Below are 23,144 nucleotides of genomic sequence, written 5' to 3' on the forward strand. Positions count from 1 at the left end.
GAAAAGACTACAAGCTTAACTAAACAAGATGCTTAGTGATAAAAGTGATTTCTGTTCTGGGGCAACTTTTTGTCTTGTTGCAGACTGATGCTTTTAGGACCACTCCTCAAGAGAACCGTGGCACACATCCACTATGTATATGCAAATTACAATAATCAGAAATGAGTTGGTCAGTTTCAAAAGTGAGACAGTAGAATGGTTCCTGGAGGGGTTTCAGTGAGAGAGTAGAAGTGAAGAAAATTTCCTTAAAGATAATTCAGCTGAGTCTTGAAGGATAGGTATGATTTGAAAATGCAAGATGAGGCAGAAAGCAATCGAAGGGAAGGAGACAGTCTAAGTAGACTGAAGGAGAAGAGCTCAATAAGGAACAGATCTTCTAGGTATAATTGTGAAAGTTATGTTGCATACAAATGGTACTACTATTTGTATCTGTTCAGGGAATTTCTAGGTATGTGTGTGAAACCCTAGGCAACTTAGTTGATTTGATTAGAGTGTGCCTTTAAGAAGTCTCATAAAAAGGCACTAACATTTATCAAACAGTAAATCTGGACTAGGAATTATGCTAAGCACTTCTATTCCTCATGTCATGTAAACTTTACAGTCTTCCACAAAAGAAACATCATTATTTCCCTTTTACCGATATGGATTTCAAAGCAGAGAGAATAAAATAAAGTCACACAGCCAGTGAGAAGGGGCCTGACTCAAAAGACCATGTTTTAATGGGAAAAAGTTGTAAAGGTAGATTAAGGACAGATTGTAAGGGGTCTTGAATGCTATCAGAAGATTGGTTTACAATCTATAATTATTGGGGAACGATGAAAGGTTGTAGATGCAGAAAAGGCCTTATAACAATCCTATGTCATGAACTAAATATTAATTCATCATTCAGTTTAAACTCTAAATATTTACCTTAGAAAAAAAGTTAAAAACTTTAATTCTGGTTTGCTTCTGGACAAGATCCACAGAACCAAAATTGAACCAGGGTTCAATCTCAGATGGGAGTAGAAATAAGGGGAAATGGGTGTCCTGTTTTAGAAAAACCATCAAATATTTTGGCTGGTAATTGGCTTGTTTCTAGCTTAGAGAAGCATATAAAGTGCTATATAAATTCCCTAAAACAAGAACAAACACTTTTGGGCGGGGGTGGGGAAGGGCTCTGTTCTGTATCAGAAAACCAAAACCCAAAACCAGAACCATTACATGGGTTTTACAGGATTGGGTTATACAGATATTTCCACAAAAAAAAGGCAGGTAGGTTTTGTGAAGAGTGTAAGAAATGAGCAGGAGTATCTATACTTACTTTCCTTGCTCGAATATGAAAAAAAAAATAATTTTCCCTTGCTTCATAATACTTCCAGTATATTTTCTTCCCAGCCTTAACATGATTTATTCTGCCAGGCCAGTCGGAATGTGGCAAATTTAGATGAATAATTAAGCGTTGTAGAGGGATCAACAAAAAGAAATACAAATGTCATATTCCTAGAAATACTAAGTAGAGCCATGAAATAGAACAGTTCACTGAAAGCAGTAAAGGCAAAATATGAAAGCTGATTAAACCAGATAATATCAAAAATAGTCAAAGATTTAGCATGTTTGTTGGAAATTTATTTGTTAAAATATACATTATTTTACTTGTGTATATATGTAAAATACATACATATTAGCAATAAAGCCATAATTTTATATTAACTGTATATTTGTAGGTAGAATTTTTTTTAACTGTCTCTTTTGTTATTTACACCCAGCTAGAGCTTAATTTACAGATCTGCTTTTCACAGTGAGAGGTATTACTGTCCATTTAGTGATGGCATAGTGCCTGGAAAAACCTATTTCTTTCCATAGGGACAGACTTAGACCATTTAATCCATTTCATTGGTGGCAAATAATACAAATTCCTAGTTTATTTTACTGTAAATCCAGATATATTTTTTATGTGGACTATGAAAAGAAAGATAGAATGATAGAGGGTTTTAGAATGAATACAGATGGTAGATAGGACAATTATCTGCTGTGTTTTTGTATTATTTATCAGTCACAGACCTAAAACTGAAAACTGGAATTGGATCTTAACACTCTTTTAGTCCACATTTCTTATTGTGACATAGGAAAATTAAAGTTCACAGCAGTTAAGAAATTTGCTGAAGATCAAAATTAATGATCCTTACTTTAATCCTGTGTGGCTATAAGAATGTTGGTGGCACTCTAAGGAAAGAAAACAGAAGTGAGCCAGTTTGGGGCACAGAATTCTCAGTTCATATTTGTATATGTTGGGTTTGAGGTACTGAGATATTTAGGTAGAAAGCCAACTGTTGGAAATATGTGATTGACACTTCTCTGCCAAGAGATGTGAATGTGAACATTATCTGCACAGACACAAGATTTGACATTGTGAGTTTAAGAAGAATCATTTATTCCACAAATATTTGTTGAGAATTTACAATTCCCAAGGAAGTAAGCCTAAGGCAAATTTTAAAGTTTGCAGTTATCTTGAAAGAGGCAGGAAAGTAAGATATTAAGGAGAACAGGGCCTGGGGGAAAGCAAGGAGTTAAATTATGGTCATATCACTAAAGTGGGGTAGAGAGTAATGATAAGGAATTTGTGGATCACCTAAAGGAATTATAAGTTTTTCCCGAAAGCTAGGTGCAGGCAACTGAGAAATCTTCAACACAGAGTGTTAAGATCACTTTCCTAAGATAGAGAGTTTAGAAAGAGAAGTAGGAACTTATTATGGTTATTGAATACTCTTTAGAGGATTTAAGATCAAAACAGGCAATCCTGGGATAAGAATGAACAGCAGATGGTGGGCCATCAGAAAGCTAAGGAAAGAACTACTCAGTAGTCTCAAATAGTTTGAAGAAGTCATGAAAGATACTGGATTTCACTATTAGAAGATTGTTTGTATTCCCTCTAGGATGCAAAGTAATGGCTTTTCAAAAGTAGGCACGTAGTTAACAAATTTTGTGTGCATGCTTCATTGGTGTGTGTGTTTGTGTCTGGGGGGGGCGGGTGTTTGGATGTTTTTAAAATGTTGTTTATGAGTTTGACAAAACTGCCCAATTTTCATTTGGAAACGCATGTCAAGGAAATCAAAATGTAAGATGTAGCTAATTAAAAATAGTGGAGAAAACTGAGTACGTTAATAAAGTACATTATGAAACCAAACAGGCATGTTAGAAATATCGTATGACACAGATGACAGATATGGAGATAAAACAAGCTTTGACTAGAAAACTAGATCAATGTTAGTAAAATTAGAACAGTTAGGTGTTTTCAGTCTATGTGAAACTGTATAGCAAAATGGCTAAAAGCACATTTGAAAGATTCGGGGAGATGGGTTTAAAATATTTGCTGCACTTGAATGGTTTGCACTGGGTTTCATGGCTTAAAATCAGTCTCTATGTGTGTGAAAACTGACAATAATGCCTGCTTCGCAGGTCTCTTAGGAAGGATCATAGCCTATTAAAAGCCCAATACAGTGATTGGCATGTTACTAAATTTAATAAATGATGCTTTTATTGTTTTTGCTAAGAATATGCCCTCAGGTTCTGAAATTGGAGGTTAATTATAATAAATAAAGAACATCATAATACAAATAAAGGAAAGACTTATCCTCACACTTCATTGCAATTGGGGTGGTATATAAGATGGCCGTATAAAAACTCAGCTACCCAAATTGTCAAGTTTTAGAATTGACACCCAAGTGAGAGTGTTGAAAGCTTCATCATTTAGGTCATTTCAAGCTAGATTTTACCACACTCAAGAAATCCTGTGGTCAAATTTTTATCCTTTCCACTAGTTGCATAGTTCTTCCATGCACAGACCTGCTATTGACTTCCCTGTTCCCATGCACAAAGCTGCTATTCACTTCCAGGAAAATCGGTGGCTCTGTGGAATTGGATAAGAATTTGGCCTACAATGAGTGATTTGAATGAATGAATTTGGAATTGGCAAGAGAATACAAGCATATGCCACATTTACTTGGTACATTCCTGCCTCAAGAGAACTCAGGTAGCACGTAAGTTCTGCGTCAAGAGCCAGAGATTTTCAGCAAGAACCAATTACAAAAGTCAGCCTAAATCTTCCCCAGGTTTTTTTGTCATATTCAAAGAACAAGGCAAAAATGTCATATTTAATTACTCCTCATTAGAATGTAAAAGTCTGAAGAGTATCTCTGGGTAAAGTCATAGATGGCACCTACTATTTACAATGCGACTCTCAGAAGACAGATTAATAGTCATGGTATCGTGTAATTTAACATATGGGCATTTATTAACTTTTTTTTAATATACTGTTTTTTAGACCCATCTTAATTGACTGAGTTGATACCTGACTACTTGCAAATTAAATGTTATTTTTTGCTTTTTTGTAGGCAAAATATACCCAGGGTGTGTAGGGTGGCCCACTTGAATGCTGGCATTAAGTTGGAGGCAGTCTGAACTTTCTATTTTCAGTAGTAGACAGATTTCTTCTCTTGATATTATTGCTCATGCAATTTTCAGTACCAGAGACATTGGACCTTTAAAAAGGAAGAGATGTTACATTTTTGACAGCTTCTCCCTTCCACTGACTGAAACAATAAAAATAAACATGAAGCTGTCGGAATGGCCTCTGCATATAATGTCATTTGCATGTGATTTCCTTTGCTTCTCTAGATAATTGAATTTATTCAGGCAATTTATTTTTTAAATGTGTAGTCTCTGTGAATGGAAACATCTTAACTAAAGACAACCCTTTCATTTCCTCTTAATGAAATATATACATGTATGTGTATACTTCTATTAAAACCAAGGGAATAGAAGAAAAATATTGGAGATACCAAAAATGTACCATAAAAATTAAAGAGGTGAAGTGTGATTCTTGCAACCAAATGTTCTTTGTGTTCATCCCCTGTCTATGTTCAAGATCTCTAGGTGCTCAGTAGACTCTTTTAAATTATGTTTTCTCTTTTTGATGTCGCTAAGTATAATAAATGGATAGTAAAGGACTTTTGTAAGAAACCTCTGTGTCTGTACCCTCTCCGAGCTGGTAAGCATAGAAATATCCATTTGGTTCCCATCCTGAGACCTAGTATATGTATTTCAAACTTGAAAGAGAATGACAATTTAACTTGAGTTTCACTAGTCAAACAATGTAGCTTTGTAACACAAATACAGCTTATAATCTCTTTCTTGGGGTATATAAAGATTACATGCCTTTATTTTGGATTGGCATTTTTGTGGGTTATTGAACACCGAGCCAGAGTCACTTTGAGATACCAGCAATTTCTAAGGATACTCTGAAGTCAGGAATTCGCATGGAACTGTAGAAGAGAGTGCATCTGCCCCAAATCCAAATATTGTATCTCCTCTCTATTCTCCATAGGATTTAGTATAACCTAAGTACAATTTCACTTTTTATACATGTATCCCAATAAATTCCCTTGACAGTAATTTATTAATGGAGAAAAAAACACCATCGTCTTTTATTTACACCTGTGATCACAACTCAGTAAAGCACTCAGAGCAGGAGGTTCCTGCTGAACTTTTTTGATGTTGAAAATTTTCATTTTTATCCCTCCCCCACCCCATTCTGACTCTAACATCTATATGGCAAGAGTTTTAGGGTTGAGCGTCTGACACTAAGAACTCAATATTTAAGATCCTTCCTATTCATTATAAATAAGGGAAAGATGTGTCAGTTTCTCATGTTCTCCTTTATTTTTACAGTGTTATCTTTTTGTCATCTTTAAGCCTTATTTCCTAGAATACCCCAAACCCTTTATTCTGGCAATTTTTTTTCTAGAATTTTTTTCATTTTCCAGGTTCTCTGTTTTGCATATTATGTAAGTGTTTGTTGTTATTTCCACGTGTGTTTTTTTTCTTTACAAAACATTTTTCATCCTCCAAATTCTAATTATAAATAATTATAAAGTTTCAAAAATTCACATGGTAAACCCTAGTCACTGTATGAGAAGATGATACCCACTTAAAATGGTCATTTTTAGACAAATGTGAAGAGGGCTTGGCCATTTGCTCTTCTCTTTCACAAGACATTTTGTTTTTTTTTTAAATTTCAGTTTTATAAAATTTATTTTATTATGTTATGTATGTCACCATACAGTAGAAGACACTTTCTGGGGACTAATTTACTAAAATGGATTTAACCATTCACTGGAAATAAATCGTTCATAAGTCATTATTTTACAACCCTTATTTCTTTATCTGCTTCATGTATTTTGAGGCTCATCTATATTTGAATGTTCCACATACAAATTTAAAGATCTCAAGCAGTAAGCTCATCATTTGAATCCTGAGGGAGAGTGTATGGCACCTGTTATTTACAGTGCTGGAGCCAGAAGTTAAGGCTAACACTTCAGTTATAGACTAATGTAATTATGTAGATTTATTAACTTTTTTAGATATATTGATTCTATTTTAGTAATCATCTCTATTGGCTATCTATTCTGTTTCTGTCTATATCATAATCACTATTTCAACCTCCCAAACAAGAACTGTGTTTATCCTTGACTCTTTCCTCCTTATTTTCAAATTATGTAATCCTATCATTACTTGCTTCAAATTGTTGCTAAGATTTGATGGTTCCTTTCAACTCTTATGGCTGCAATCTAATGGGAAGCTTTTTATCATCACATATGTGACATGGTTCCTATTCGGTGGATATCTTTACTTTCTCTTCTACCCAATTCGTTCTCCACACCACTGCTAATCTTCTTAATAACCTACTTTAAGAGAATCATCCAGTAACAGGGAATAGTTCCCCATTGCCTGTCAGGTCAAATGTAAACAATTCTATTTGACTTTCATAACCCTTCGTAAAATGATGATGCCTTCTAGTTGATGCCTCTGGGAGTACTCTATCTTTTCTTCTCTACTTACTTTTGTAGGCTTAGACCAAAAGACTGTCTACACATAAAGATTTAATAAATTGAATAACTCAGTATGTTTTTATTAGGACTGAATAATAGAGTTGGGGTACATGGTGAATAATCAGACATATTTTCTGCCTTCGGGGTGTAGAAAGAAAATTAAACAAGTGATCCCAAAGCTGTGTACTAATGCTGTGATGAAGAAGTTTCCACCTTTGATTTCCAGGGTTCTCTCTTCTTTAAAGTTCTCCTGCATGTATAATTTGCTACTATATAATTTAATTATAATTACTGGTTGTTTCTTGTATATTTAAATGCCTCTAAAATTTAATTTTAAACTCTTCAAGGAGAGAAAACCAGCTTTATTTTTTCATACCTGTGGCATCTCTTACAGCACTTGAATCAGTTGAGGAAGGCAGTATAACTTAATGATGACTAGCGTGGATCTTAAAGTTAAATAATCTTGGTCTTAATTCTTTAATTTACCATCTCCTACTATTACTTTGGGTGAATTACTCATAGGAGCTTAATAGCCTCATCTGTTAAATAGGAATAACAGTCTTCTTGGAATTTCTCTGAGAATTTTGAAAAGATATGTCCATAAAACTTTTAGAATAGTGTCTTTAAGAACTCCAGGTGTGGTAGCTGTATTTTTACCGCAAACATTAGTGAATTTCAACAGATTTTGTATATTTGGTCAGGAATTTGCCTAATAGTTTAGAAATATTTTTAAAAGTCTTCACAACTATAAAACTAAAATGACAAAATTTGTATATAGCATTACTCATATAAACTGTGTGAAAATAATCTTTGCGGAGAACCCAGTGTTTTACGTAAAGAATGCCAATATCTCAGTGATTGTGTGCGGTGCAAGATGGTCTTTATATGCCCACTAAAACAGGCTCAGGAAATTCCGTTTTATACTATGAATAGTTTGGCTAGCTAGGAAGTTTTATGAGTATATAGACTGCTTAATGCCTTATCTTTATTTTGGAATGAGAACTGAAGCTTGTGCTTCTTTTATCTCAAATCACTGCTTAGGGGCAACTCATGGTAGAGGTCCCTTTCGAGGAAAAATTGTCACTTCTGCTGTAAACATAGAGCTTTATTCAGAGTCTTAATTAGTATAGAAAAAGGGGCCTTTAGTTTTTTTTTTTAATAGGAAGATAGGATTAGTCTAATGACATGACAGAATTAACTGATGTTGCATTATGAAATTGCATTGTGATCTTGTGAGGAGATGTACTGTTGAGGGACTCTGTTCAAGATGGTGCTAGAGTACAGAGGAGGGAAACTAGCAAAAATGGAGAGTTAGCTCCTAATCTATCCTTCATATTACCTTTGTTGTTGTTTTTGTATTTATAGTGTAAAGGAACCTAACGATTTTTTTGTAGGAGAATCTGATAGTGCTGTGAAGAAAGAAAAATCTCGATATGTCTATCTTACAAGAAGAAAGAGAAATATGAAAGAAAAGTAGAAATATGACATAATAAGTAATTGGTGTCATGTATTTATGAAAAATAATTCATTACTCTAATTCTTTTCAGACTTTGACTTTAAAAAGTTTTATTTCATAATGAGGAGTAATTGAACATTCTTTCTTTGATCATTTCCCTGAGTTATCACTTTGTAGAGAACCATGAAACTGTGAAATTTGAAAATTGAGTATGCAACGGAGATAAAAGTGCACTAATGTCACATGACATTTTGTGGACTACTTTTTTTTTTTCTTAAAGTTTGTATTAGCCTATCTTTAAAAATGAGCCACCTTAAAAAAGTTTAATCTTTGAAAAATTGATTCCATGAATGCTGTTCAATCTTAGTAGAAAGAACCATGAAATACTTGAATGTGCAAATATGCTGTGGTTGATGTTTTTTTTTTGTTGTTGTTTTGGTGGGTAGGTGTGGAAAGGGGTTTGTCTCTTGTTAATGTCTTCTTTACTTTCCTAGTAAAGAAACTGGCTTTTTCTATATTTTTACATATTCTGTGTTTTTTTCAAGATTATATCCTAATATAATGCCCGGAGCTTACTTATTTTAACACTTATATAGTTCTTGCCATGTCCCAGTTACCATTTTTTTGAGTTTTGTAATTTGTAATACATATACTAACTCATGTAGTCTCCTAATTTCTATAACTCAGTATTTTGTTACTTGTAATCCACTAACCACTTATTGCGGTAGATAATAGCATTGTCCTCATTTTATAGATAAGGAAACTGAGGCACTTAAGGATTAAATAACTTACCAAGGGTTACATAACTAGTTAATGGTGGAGCCAGGATTTGAACCAAAGCTATTTGGCTTGATCCTCTGTGCTTAGATGTCATCATCATTAACTGCCTTGCAAGTTAGCATATAAAACATTTGTATTACATGAATGAAAGAGAAATCTGAGTGCATGAAATAATATTTAATTTTTAGTAAGTATTTTCATTACTGTCAAATTCTAGAGATCAATGATACTATGTAATAGCACCTATAAATTAATTATCATTTATTATCCCCTTTTATAGATTTGGAAACTGAGGTTTGGAGAGTTTAGATAACTCACCAAAGGCTCTATAGTTAGTAAATGACAAAGCCTGAATTTGAACCCAAACAGCCTAACTCCTGGCTACAGTTTGCTTAACCACTGCTTTCTATGGTTTTGCTGACATCATATTTTACTGCATGGAGGATCACAATTTATTTCACTTACCATTGAATATGTAGTCAGGTCCCAATTATAAATGATGCTAGCAAACACTTTGCTTATTAATTTTACCGGGTGTCTGCTCTGCGTAAGAAACTCTTCATTGCTCTGTGGTGTAAAAAGGAGTCATTTCCTAAATAGATCACAATTGGAAGATTCCTCACGTTTTGTTTCTTCCTTCAGACTCAGAGTGAATAAGTATTTAGTTAAGTTTATTAACAGCTATTGTAAGGATGTCCTGGAGGCTTCCAGGAAAATCATAGATGAATTATTATACATATTAGTGGTTTGTTATAATATAGGGTTTTTTCCTTTATTTCTTAAAATAGTGTTATATGGGTCACAATACTAATGTTAAATGGAAGTGTTTTGATGTGTAGCTTAATTCTTATTTAGAAACATCTTATGGTTGACCTTTGAGCCCTCAGAGAAGAGATCATCAGACGTCTTAAAGTGTGCTTGCTGGATTGCTTAAACACAAGTAAGACAGAACAGACTCATCATCAGGAAGATAATGAGGCTGTCACAGCACAAAATGTTCTTTGTTTTTACAGGTTCTATTAGTTAATGTATCAGAATTCTCTAAATGCCACTTTTGCTTATTAAGTGGTTTTGAGAGCACATGAAAACATACAGTTTTTTCTTGAATGCAGGATTTCTGAGATTCTTGGTAAATGTGATTCCATATTTAAAAACAACCATCAGGCACTTCTGCCTGTGTAACGTCCACATGCAAATGAAGATATTTTCCAAAACTGTTTTTCCTATTTGTATAGTCTCTTACTGAATAAAAAAATTTGCACTTAAATTTTGATTTTACTCACTGGAATTAAATTAGATGGCAAATATGATATTGATTTAAAAAAACAAAGGAAACCTACTACCATTGTGTTATTTTTATATTATAAATCAGATTTTTTTTTAAATCTTTTTTATTTATTTGACAGAGAGAGAGAGATCACAAGTAGGCAGAGAGGCAGGCAGAGAGAGTGGGGGAAGAAGGCTTCCTGCTGAGCAGAAAGCCCGATGTGGGGCTCGATCCCAGAACCCTGAGATCATGACCTGAGCTGAAGGCAGAGGCTTAACCCACTGAGCCACCCAGGTGCCCCTTATAAATCAGATTTAACTATTAATAAATTCAAACCACATTTTCTAGTATGTTTCGTAAAATAATCTTTTTCCGCAATGCAATTTTGACATAAATCTCAGGTTTCCTAATCCATATAGTTAGTAGGAAATCAGCAAACAGAAGCTTGTTTCAACATGTGCCGAAATGACTATTAAAAATTAAGTCAATGTCATTTCCCCCCGAAATGTATTGGTTATTCTTACCCCTGCATGTTTGCTGACTCTTCTCCCTGACCTCCATGCCCACCTGCCTACCCCTGCAATATGTTACCTTTCAGCTCTCTTCTCAAAACCATTAAGTTCCATCACTTTTCTGATGGCTCCCTTCAGTACTGCAGGTTTTCGTCATCTCCCTCTTTGCCTCTCTAACTCTTACAGTTTTTCCTGTACCAGTAGTTCACAAAGTTACTGAGTATCAGTCTCCCCTTGAAGCCTTGTTAAATCACATTGCTGGGCTTCACCCTCTGAGTTTCTGATTCAGAAAGTCTGGGGCGAGACCCGAGAGAAATGTATAAAGTATTCTCAGGTGATGCCAGTGATATTGGCTCACAGACCACCATTTGAGAATTGTATTTATATAAATCACCTATCTTGTATTGTTTAGTCTCAGGCGAATGCATTTTAAGATAAAATGTGCTTTTAAATGTTTATTTAGTTTTCTGATCAATAATTAAATATGAGCCCAAGCTAACATTTCATCTCAGTGCTTGGCAAAAAAAGGCAAACCAAGTTAGACTTTTGTTGAATTTCCATTCTATTGCACAGGGAAAGAATCTTTAAAGGATTCCATACTTTTAGGCTTTGAAGAAACATCAAACAGCTTTCACTTCTATTTGCACTGTCCAAAATACATAAAAAATCTTTGAAATATGGACTAGATCCTATATTTGAAATATAATGGAGCCATTTTTATAAAATAATAATATTTCACCCAAACTTGATGAGACCTATCACTATTTAAAATAATAGATCAGCCCCAAGAGTGGGTTATGTCTGCATTACAGAGACAGGTGAACTTGTAAGGTTTATGCAGTATTCTTTAAATATTAGAACTAAGCAGAACATGGAGTATAGAACTTTCCTTACATTCTAGAGCAAAAAGACACTAATCCCTATTTGAGTACTTTAGAATTTCCACCAGGGGCGCCTGGGTGGCTCAGTGGGTTGAGCCTCTGCCTTTGGCTCAGGTCATGATCTCAGGGTCCTGGGATCGAGCCCCGCATCGGGCTCTCTGCTCAGCGGGGAGCCTGCTTCTCCCTCTTTCTCTCTGCCTGCCTCTCTGCCTACTTGTGATCTGTCAAATAAATAAATAAAATCTTTAAAAAAAAAAGAATTTCCACCAATTTTTAAAACTGTAATGATTTAACAATTTTAAGGTTTGAAAGTAATAATTTTCAGGAAATTTCAATATCTCATAATGTGTTGAAATGTTTAAAATATAAGCATTCTGTAAAAATTGACTTTGGATTCTTACAAGACTGGCATCTTACAGTCACAACCCCCTAGGGAAGCTTCAAAAAAGCGTGTGTGTGTCTGTGTCTTGCCTGTCACTGGATAGAGTTATGAACTACTCACCTAATATCTGGAATCTCAATTAGTCCACTATCTTACACTTACTTAAACATGAAGAATTGCTGATCTTATAAAACTCAGTTCATTTTACAAAGGTATTATCAGTGGCTTTTTCCAATATAGAAAGGTGAGAAGTTCTAATAAACCCTGTCTCTGTAGGTTAACTAGGAAAATAGCCCAAACAAAGTGCCTCTGTCAGTTTTCATTTTGTGAACCCCTGGACTCAAGTATACATCAGGCAGCTTTTTTTTTTTTTCTTAAGCAAAAGTTTAGAAAAGATTTTAAATTGGATAGCTTTAACACCAGCAGTAGTCACAAGCATAACAGACAGCCTTCAGAATCTCTCTGTAAGCGCTTACTTTTGTTTTATAGGTCTCGGGAACTGACCATATCCTGTTCCCAGAATACTGAATTTGATCATATTAACCAAAGAAAGACTCTTAGTGTTCTCTGCCGAGCTCATTTAAGGGTTGGTTTTTGCCTCAGTGTAGCCTTCACATGTTTACATTCTGTTTTCAGGAAAATTCATAGTTTGAAAATTGAACTGGTATGCTTTTTTAAAATGGTAATATTCATTTATAAAGGTTAGCAATTTGTTCTGCTTTCTATTTCAAATTTACATGTGCATTATCACAAGGTGATTACTGAGTAAGAAGACAGTGCACAATCTCTTCCTCAACACGTTTATTATTCTTTAAAGTATAATTAAAATCCTAGTTTCTTTCTAAATGCTTATCACAGGAACAGTAAAAGTTTAATTTATTAATATATATATCTTTAGCTAAGTTTATCTGAATAAAGCGTCAATGAAATCTATAGCTCTTTTGCAAGTATTAACTGTCATCTTAAAATCATCTAATTGTATATATTAATGAGTTTACAGTACAATTCTGGGAAGATGTGCATTTCATTCAGAGCTTCTTAACCAGGAATCTGTGGTTTATAAGCATTCCTAGGGGATTTCATGGAGGAAGTTCACATTTGGAACTGTGAAGGTAGAAAATTAATTCTCTAAAACCGTATGTGTAATTTTATGTGCTATTGTGTCTGCTTGTATGCTTGTGCATGTGTGTTTGGGAGAGCATCTATAGTTATCAACGGATCTAGAATCCAGGAGGATTCCTGGTTTAGGATATCATGCAGAACTTTTATGAAAAATTACCATAACCAATAAAGCTTTTAAAATAATTGAGTTTTTACACAATCACCATGTGCTGTTTTAGTACTACATTTACTAAACTAGTACTAAATTAGATTTGGCATCTCCTAACTTGACAGAGTAGGTTACATGTGGTACAGTTTAGTTTCAAAAGAAACGTTTGGAATAACATATATTTTCCACCTATTTTTTAAAGAATTTAAGGATGACTAAATAATACAGCTTTTTAAAAATTGAGATGTGACATATAACATTTTATTACTTTCAGTTTTATAATGTAATGTTTCAATATTTATGAATAATTTGAAATGATCACAGTAAGTCCTGTTAACATTGATCACCACACGTTGTGACAAAACTAATTTTTTTCTTGTGATGAGAACATTCTAGATCTACTTTCTTAGCAACTTTCAGGTACACAAACAGTATTATTAACTGCAGTCACCATGCTGCGGATTACGTATCCGGGACTTACTTATTTTATAACTGGACATTTGCCCACCTTTTCCCATTTCAGCCAAACATATTTAATTTAGATGGCTTTCAAGATATTTTTCAAACTTTGTTTTGCCTTGCCCTGCTGATATTTACAAAAACAGCACATTATTGGAAGAATGTGACCATATTAAAACTTGTTCAGCACCAAAGTACTTTCTGTATGTATCATATGCTAGCTCTATGTGATACCCAAATTCCTGAACTTACATTAATGAGAATCAAGTTAAAGAGCACAAACTTTCTGCACTGCTTTTTTTCCCCTAAGTTCCAAAACTGTGTTGTATTAAAAAGGAGGATAGAGATGCCCACACATTTTATAGATAGATTGAGGAGCATCTGGCTGACTTAGTCAGTGGAATGTACGATGGACAACATTTGATGTCAGGGGTGTGGTTTGAGACCCATGTTGAGTAGAGATTGCTTGAAAATAAAATCTTTAAAATAAAAAAGATAGATTAAAAATCGTAAATGACTGAGCATCATTATTTTGAATAGTCACTTAGAGATCAAATCTTTGTGTTTGGTTTAAATAATTATTTAAATTTTAAGGTTCTTTATTTTTAATATGGCAAAAACCAGTGGATATTTAGATGGAGGAAGCTTTATAAGTCTAGAATATAGTTAGGTTAGTTAACTGCAATGCATTTATGTAACTTTTCCTTTAAGAGTTGGACATATTGGAGCAAAACCCTCTCATTTTCATAATTATTAAGCAGATGACAGTGCATGTTGTTCACCTATAACATTAACATAAACATTCTTAGGTATTTGTTGTTGTTATTGTTAAAGATTTTATTTATTTATTTGAGAGAGAAAGAGAGACCACAGTTGGGAGCAGAGGGAGAAGCAGACTCCCTGCTGAGTAGGGAGCATGATACAGGACTCGATCCCAGGACCCTGGGATCACGACCCAAGCCGAAGGCAGACGCTTAACCAACTGAGCCACCCATGCATCACTCGTTGTTGTTTTTTTTTTTTTTTTTTTTCTTCTGACTTGTTAATTTTACCTATTCTTTTTTTTTTTTTTTTTTTGGATTTTGTCATTTTATTTATTTTTTCAGCGTAACAGTATTCGTTCTTTTTGCACAACACCCAGTGCTCCATGCAAAACGTGCCCTCTCCATTACCCACCACCTGTTCCCCTAACCTCCCACCCCTGACCCTTCAAAACCCTCAGGTTGCCCCAACCTCTCACCCCTGACCCTTCAAAACCCTCAGGTTGTTTTTCAGAGTCCATAGTCTCTTATGGTTCGCTTCCCCTCCCCAATGTCCATAGCCCGCTCCCCCTCCCCCAATCCCACCTCCCCGCAGCAACCCCCAGTTTGTTTTGTGAGATTAAGAGTCATTTATGGTTTGTCTCCCTCCCAATCCCATCTTGTTTCGCGCCCGATCTCGTCGTTGTTGTTTTTAAAAAGAGATAGTATTAGCACTGTGGTTGAGGGTTCTGGTGCCCAACAGGTTGCAGTTGATTACCTACTCTTATTAATTGTATGATCTCGTGCATTTACTTCACTCCATGTCCCTCAGTTTCTCCAGCTATGAAGTGCAAATCATAATTAGGCTTGCCAGGAGAATTAAATGAATTAATGCATGTAGCACACATTAAACAGTGCCTGACACAAAGTAATATTCAGAAAATATTGGCTATTATTCTTACCAATTATAGTTGGATAGACAAACTATTAAATGTAGTGTTCTTGCTACCCTGTATTAATTTAACCTGAGTGTATAGGACTGAAAAGTAAATATGGTAATGTATTTCTTGAGGCCAGAAGTCAAGGATGAAATGACATTTGGATACTGGAAGGAACATTAGGTCTGGTTGAGTCACATACAATGTCTTTTTTCAAATGAATTAATTCTTTTTAATCATAACATTATCTAAACTAAAATTTGAATATTGATGTTGAAATATGTCTCACAAGGTGTTCATAACAAAGTGCTATATTTAGAATGAATTAACAAGAATGCATTTTTTAAAATTTTTTATTTAAATTCTAATTAACATATAATGTAATAGTTTTGGTAGTAGAATTTAATGACTCATCACTTATATATAACACTCTGTTTATCACAAGTGCCCTCCTTAATACCGGTTACCCATTTAACCCATCCGCCTACCTTCGCTCGGTAACCCTCAGTTTGTTCCTTATAGTAGAGAGTTCATTTTATGGTTTGCCTTTCTCTTTTTTCACCCATGCTCATCTGTTTCATTTCAAACTCTACATGTCAGTGAAATCATATGGTATTTGTCTTTCTCTGACTGACTTATTTTGCTTAGCATAATGTACTCTTAACTCCATTTCATTGCAAATGGCAAGATTTCATTCTTTTTGATGGCTAAGTAATATTCCAGTGTGTGTGTGTGTGTGTGTGTGTGTGTGTGTGTATGCACGCGCGTGTGCGCACGCATGCACACATGAACCTTCTGTATCCGTTCATTAGTTGATGGACAGTTGGGCTCTTTCCATAGTTTGGCTATTGTGGATAATGCTGCTATAAACACTGGGGTGCATTTGCCCCTTTGACTCAGTATGTTTTTTAAAGATTTTATTTATTTATTTGACAGAGATCACAAGAAGGCAGAGAGGCAGGTGGGGGCAGGGTGGGAAGCAGGCTCCCTGCTGAACAGAGAGCCCAATGCGTGGCTTGATCCCAGGACCCCTAGATTATGACCTGAACCGAAGGCAGAGGCTTAACCCACTGAGCCACCCAGGTGCCCTTGACTCAGTATTTTTGTATTCTTTGAGCAAATACCTGGTAGTGCAATTGCAGGGTTTTAGGGTAGTTCTATTTTTAACTTTTTTTTTTAAAGATTTTATTTATTTATTTGACAGACAGAGATCACAAGTAGGGAGAGAGGCAGGCAGAGAGAGAGAGACAGGAGGAAGCAGGCTCCCTGCCAAGCAGATAACCCGATGCAGGGCTCGATCCCAGGACACTGGGATGATGACCTGAGCGAAAGGCAGAGGCTTTAACCCACTGAGCCACCCAGGCGCCCCTATTTTTAACTTTTTGAAGAAGCTCCATACTGTTTTCCAGAATGGCTTCTTCCAGTTTAAGAAAACATTTTTTTTTTTAAGTTACTTAAAGATAGATACACTAGGCAGATCCCTCCCTCTGTCTTTTGGTTACATAGGTGAGAGAGGGAGGCAGGATTAAGTAAAGCTTTGTCAAGTGTAACAAAGGAAGATTAACAACTTTGTTCCAAAAGTTTGGAACCCTCTTTTATCATCAGGCCTTAGAAATCCAGTATCACAGTTGTGAGAGTTCACGGCAAAATACTGAAGCTTGCCTTTAGCATTCACGAAAATATGATGAACTATATTTTGCTGGCTTGGACCACTAATACTTCTATTAGTGGGCTCTCTGGATGTTCACCTACCAGCATATGAAGAGGAAAATGCAGTCATTACTGCAGATATGGTAAATGTAATCCCAGAGAAGAAACTGAAAATTATAGGACTTTCTTGACTGAAGACTGCACCAGCGTTCTTTAACAAGCTCTTCACCATGCAAATGAACAATGGAGTCCCACACAGAAACATCTGTTAACTATGTAAAACTGTTAAAGGGATTAATGGTGCTAGAGGCTGAAATGTAATCAGACAGGTGAAATAGCAATAAGATAAAATGTTTGCGCATGAAATTGCAGTGATAATTAATTTTTAATACTGTTTTGGTAACTGAGTTTAGAATACTAGTGAAATGATGTTAAACTCTTTAAAAAGTCCTTGTGTTTTGCAAGATGTAGAAAATTAGAGACATACAAGATGGGGTGTTATTTTACCTTACTTGATTTTGAAGTAGCTTCTGATATTTTAATAGATGTGATTGTATACAATTTGGGTGTCTTTCCCTCTACTGAAGAGGCTATAGAAAGATACATGTCATTTTCAACTATGGAAATGAAGTTCAGAAGCCAAATTCCTGTTTATTAAGTTTGTCGTCATATAATGTGAAAACAGAGTATGGAATAAAATGTTCAACAATGGGTTTTTCTGCTTTGACCCTGGAAATAGTGAGAAGAAAGATCTGTGGAAAAATGAATAGAGAGGTTTTGCTGTATTCTGGTTTGAACATGAAACTGAGCTAATGTGTATTATGGGCCATTCATAAAAACACTCCTTAGTTTACTGAATGGATTTATGATTGCTCTTGTCAGGGATGTGTGTGCGTGTGTATGTGTGTGTGTGTGTGCGCACGCTCGCACATTTATGGGTTTGCTTGTATTTATGTGTGGGATTTAAATAAATAATTCTATAAGTGTACCTTCATTTAGCCTGCAGGGGTTTGTAATGATTACATTATGCATATTGATTTCTACATGCAAGTACATAATAAGCTAAGATTCATCTTTGAATGCATTGTCTATAGAATATTCATTCAAGACATAGTAATGTTTTCTGCATATTCTGTAATGTTTGTAAGAAATGGAAACCATTTTGAGTGTAGAATTATAATTTTGAAGATGCTGTTTGCACACATTTTTACTTTGCCTTTTTCCACATTGCCTAGTACCACCCAACAGACACTTGCACCATAGCTAATGTCTTTCTTTCACTATTATCCACTAACACAAATATCATATAAACAGATTATGATTATGTTTGTGATGACATCTCTATTTTTATTTATTTTTTAAAAGATTTTATTTATTTATTTATTTGAGAGAGATAGTGAGAGAGAACATGAGAGAGGAAATGATCAGAGGGAGAAGCAGACTCCCTGGGAGCCCGATGGTGGGACTCAATTCCAGTACTCCGGGATCATGACCCAAGCCGAAGGCAGTCACTCAACCAACTGAGCCACCCAGGCGCCCAACATCTTTATTTTTAATTTGTTTTTAAAAGTTGAAATGACAGTTTTATCAAGTCTTTTTAATATATTTTTAAGCTAGTCAAATATATTAGAAATAATCTTAAAAACATTAGATATCAAATCAATGTGATCTGTCACTTTTCTGGGGTCAGGAGATCCTATTAATACATCTTAGAGAAGAAATGTATAAAAGGCATATAACCTATTATCCTGAATATTAGGTGTGCATACATTCCAATATATTTTAATGAAAGCATTTAGTACTATAGAATTAAGAAATATACTTACAGAGAGACTAACTTCCTCAAAGATCTTAGGATAAAATTTTGTTTATTTTTTAAAGATTTTATTTATTTATTTATTTATTTATTTATTTATTTATTGTGAGAGTTGGGGAGAGAGAGAGAGAGTGAGAGAAAGGGAACACAAGCAGGAGGAGCAGCAGGCAGAGGGAGAAGTAGGCTCCCCGCTGATCAGGGTGCCTGATACGAGACTCGATCCCAGGACCTTGGGATCTCAACCTGAGCCAAAGGCAGTTGCTTCATTGACTGAGCCACCTAGGTTACCAGGATACAATTTTAAAGAAGAGATCTGCTTTGTGGAAAATCAAAGGATTGTAGAAGTAAAAGATTATAAAAAGAAAACCTTTAAGTAAGAAAATTATTTTATATCATTTCAATATCATTCCTCTCACAGATATCTGAAAAAGCAATTTAGTGCCTTTTATACAAAATAGCCCAAATATTTGATGGCTAGAGTTGGTCAAGACATTATGGGGAAAATAATGACAGAAAGAACACCAAATGTGTATGTTTGAATTTTAGAATTATAGAATAAATTCTTTTCATACACATACACAATTATGAAGAGGGAAAGGTTGCAAGAAACTTTATTTTATAGGGCATGTGAGGCTTAAAGTGCAAAATCTGGAAGAATATTGACAGAAACAATGCTTGGGGTAACAAATGGATTTAGAAATATCTTTGGCATAAGCAGAAATAAACTTTCAATATTCCTATCTGATGTCAAAATAACCTGTGTGGCTGATGCTTTCTTAAAAGCGTGAGAGGGAGGTGGAGAACTAAAAAAGGACCCTGCTTTAATTAGGAGCAACCATCAAGAAAAGGCAGCCGGTTAAAACGAAAAGTGAAATGCAGAATGTTACTTGTTTAAATATTACAGTATCATGAGGATGTTTAAGCAAGATGACTGGTGCATTTAATGTCCCTAGGAAAATCTAAGACTTTTCAAGGAAAAGCAGAAAAATACATCTGATCGATATAGGCTTTGTATAAGACTTTATTGCCACATGTTCTCCGTCTAAGGGAGTCTCTATATTTTTATTTCTTGTATGAATTGATCTTTGACTCACTCTGTGCCAGCCCGTAAAGTTAATGCATTCTTTTTTTTTTTTTTTTTTAATATTTATTTATCTTACTCTTGCAGAGTGACATTTCACTTTTTCATGTTTTGGCTAAATAAGCCACGTAAGCAATTAAAAAAAAATCACTGAATTTTAAACATTTTTTTTCCTATGCTTTCTCTTTCAGGAAGTTGATGGCAATAAAGTTATGTCTTCATTTGCCCCACACAACTCATCTACCTCACCTCAGAAGGCAGAAGAAGGTGGGAGGCAGAGTGGTGAGTCCTTGTCGAGCACGGCCCTAGGAACTCCCGAACGGCGCAAAGGCAGCTTAGCTGACGTTGTTGACACCTTGAAGCAGAGGAAAATGGAAGAGCTCATAAAAAATGAGCCAGAAGGTAAAGCCTAGAAAAGGGAACAAAGTGGTTGCCATCTCCTGACTTTAATGGTCGGAGTTTAACTTCTAGATCTGTTTTTTGACTTATACTTAAAGTTAAATTGGACAACATGGAAACGTAATGTTATGAAGATGGATAGATTTTTTTTTTTCCAGAAACGTTCCAATGTCTGTCCCGATTTTTTTTAATCATTATTTTCTGTTGTGATGTCTTCCTCATTTTCACACATGGGTAAGTGGTGATTGAGTAAAACTTAAAGATTCAAGAATAGAATGTGACAGCAGAGCCCAGAATAGTTACCACCTACGTCCCAAATATCTGCAGGCTTGTGTGTTCATCTCCAGTTTTTGTCCCCAGGGCCACTTTACAACTTTCTTAAATTGTATGACCTTACTTATACATGAATGCATCATAATGCTACCTTAGTTCGGTCTGTTTCTTGTATCATCCAGAATTAATGTGGTTAGGCCTGCTCTATATTTAAAAATTATTGATTCTTTAATACTGTTAGCCATGCTGAAGTTCCCATTTTATTTAATTCCAGGATGCCTTTCTTTTTACGATTTCATCTTCTAAATTACTTCAGTAGTTACTGATAGTAGCCTATAGTTGATCTGCACATGAGATACGTTAAAATTAAAGCAAACAAACAGGGGCCCTGGGTGGCTCAGTTGGTTAAGCATCTGCTTTGGGCTCAGGTCATGATCTCAGCGTCCTGGGATCCAGCCCTATATAGGACTCTCTGCTCACCAGGGAATCAGCTTCTCCATCTCCCTCTGTGTTCTCTCTCTCTCTCTCTCAAATAAATAAATAAAAATAAATAAGGCAAACAAACAACTGATGCCTATTATAGAATTTATGCATAAGTGATAGTCACCCTTTATATTATGGATGTTTCCTACCACCTACTTAAACCTGTGTTCTTCCTAAGTTTGGGTGCCACATTGCACATAAGAGCATGCCTCCTATTTAAATGTCGGATGGATATTTAAAACAAACAAACAACAAATAGTGACATAAAAAGACATATTTTATACCAAAAATATACTGCATCTATACTATATAACACTGGGTTGGGCTCATTTCTAGTCTGTTGTTAGGACACTAGCAAATTATGAGTATATATGGCACAAAATGTATGTTAACCAGTATATTTGGGAGTCATATGGTAATTAAATATTTCTGGGTCCCTACCAGATGCATAGCTGGGACATGGATTTTAGTTATAATTTATGTAATTCACATGATCTTACAGTTGGAAAGAATTTTAGAGATAATCTAGTCAGCCAAAGACTTTTGGCTTTCATCCACGTGGAGATAAAAATGGGGTTTTGAGGAGGACCTAGACAATTTTTTTAATGTGCTGGAATTTTTCTTGATATTAAAAATACTATCTTCTTATTTAAGAAGTGTTTTAAAAAACCATAAAAATTGAAAGGAAAATCAAAATTGCTTAATTTTGTAGCTTTCTGATATAACAACTCTTTTTTTTAATTAAATTAATTTTTTTTCAGTGTCCCAAAGTTCATTGTTTATGCACCACACCCAGTGATCCATGCAATACGTACCCTCCTTAATACCCATCACCAGGCTCACCCAGTGCCCCACTCCCCTCCTCTCCAAAACCCTCAGTTTGTTTCTCAGAATCCACAGTCTCTCATGGTTTGTCTCCCCCTCCAATTTCCCCCAACTCACTTCTCCTCTCCTCCCCACAATGTCCTCCGTGTTATTCCTTATGCTCCACAAGTAAGTGAAACCATATGATATTACAACTCTTAACCTTATGATGCATTTCTTTCTTATCTTTAATTTTACGTATTCTGTTCATTTTGCATGATTAATTTTATGCTTTTAAAATTATTTTGTGTCTTTTATATTGTCATACATTATCATTAGCTGAAGTCCACAGTTTATTCATAGTTCATTAGTCTTCACCAAGTGTGCTCTTTCTGTTCTAGGATGCCCTCAACGATAACATGTTACATTTAATTGTCGTGTCTCCTTGGGTTCCCTTTAGCTGTGACCGTTTCTCAGACTGTTTTTGTTTCTGATAACCTTGGAAGTTTTGAGGAATACTGTTTAGGTATATTGTAGAATGTCCCTCTATTGGGATTTATTTTTTAATTTTTTTTATTTTTTAGTGTTTGAAAATTCATTATTTATGCACCACACCCAGTGCTCCATGCGATACATTCTCTACTGGGATTTATCTGGTGGTTTTCGCTTGACTAAATTGGGGTTATAGGTTTGGGGAGGAAGATCATGAGGTAAAATACCTTTCTGTCACATCATATCGAAGGTACATACACTCTATATGATTTATGAATTTGATGCTGACCTTGATCATCTGGCTGGTACAGTGTTTGTCACGGTACTGCACTGTAAAGTTATCCTCTGCCGCCTTTCCGTAACACACTCTTTGGAAGGAAGATGCTATGTGCAACCCACATTAAGGAGTAGGGAGTGGTGTTCCCCCTCCTTCAGAGCAGAGTTTCTACATATTTATTTTGAATTCTTCTGCATGGGAGATTTATCTCTTCTCCATCATTTATTAATTTATTCAATCATTTATTTATATCAGTATGGACAGCATAGGTATTTTATACTTTGACTTATAATCCAATTCTACTTTATTTTGTTGCTC

General features: G+C 35.1%; 1 protein-coding gene across 5 annotated transcripts in view; it reads left to right on the forward strand.

The window, feature by feature from the left end:
- SOX5 (SRY-box transcription factor 5) overlaps positions 1-23,144 on the forward strand; it is a 999,188-nt gene that overhangs the window by 668,650 nt on the left and 307,394 nt on the right. For all 5 annotated transcript variants that reach the window (XM_046013235.1, XM_046013233.1, XM_046013234.1 and 2 more), the window contains one exon: positions 20,290-20,500. In XM_046013235.1, the coding sequence (XP_045869191.1) occupies positions 20,290-20,500 (211 nt within the window). The remainder of the gene's footprint in view (positions 1-20,289; positions 20,501-23,144) is intronic.

Source organism: Meles meles, chromosome 7, assembly GCF_922984935.1.
Source record: "Meles meles chromosome 7, mMelMel3.1 paternal haplotype, whole genome shotgun sequence".
NCBI classification, from domain to species: Eukaryota; Metazoa; Chordata; class Mammalia; order Carnivora; family Mustelidae; genus Meles; species Meles meles.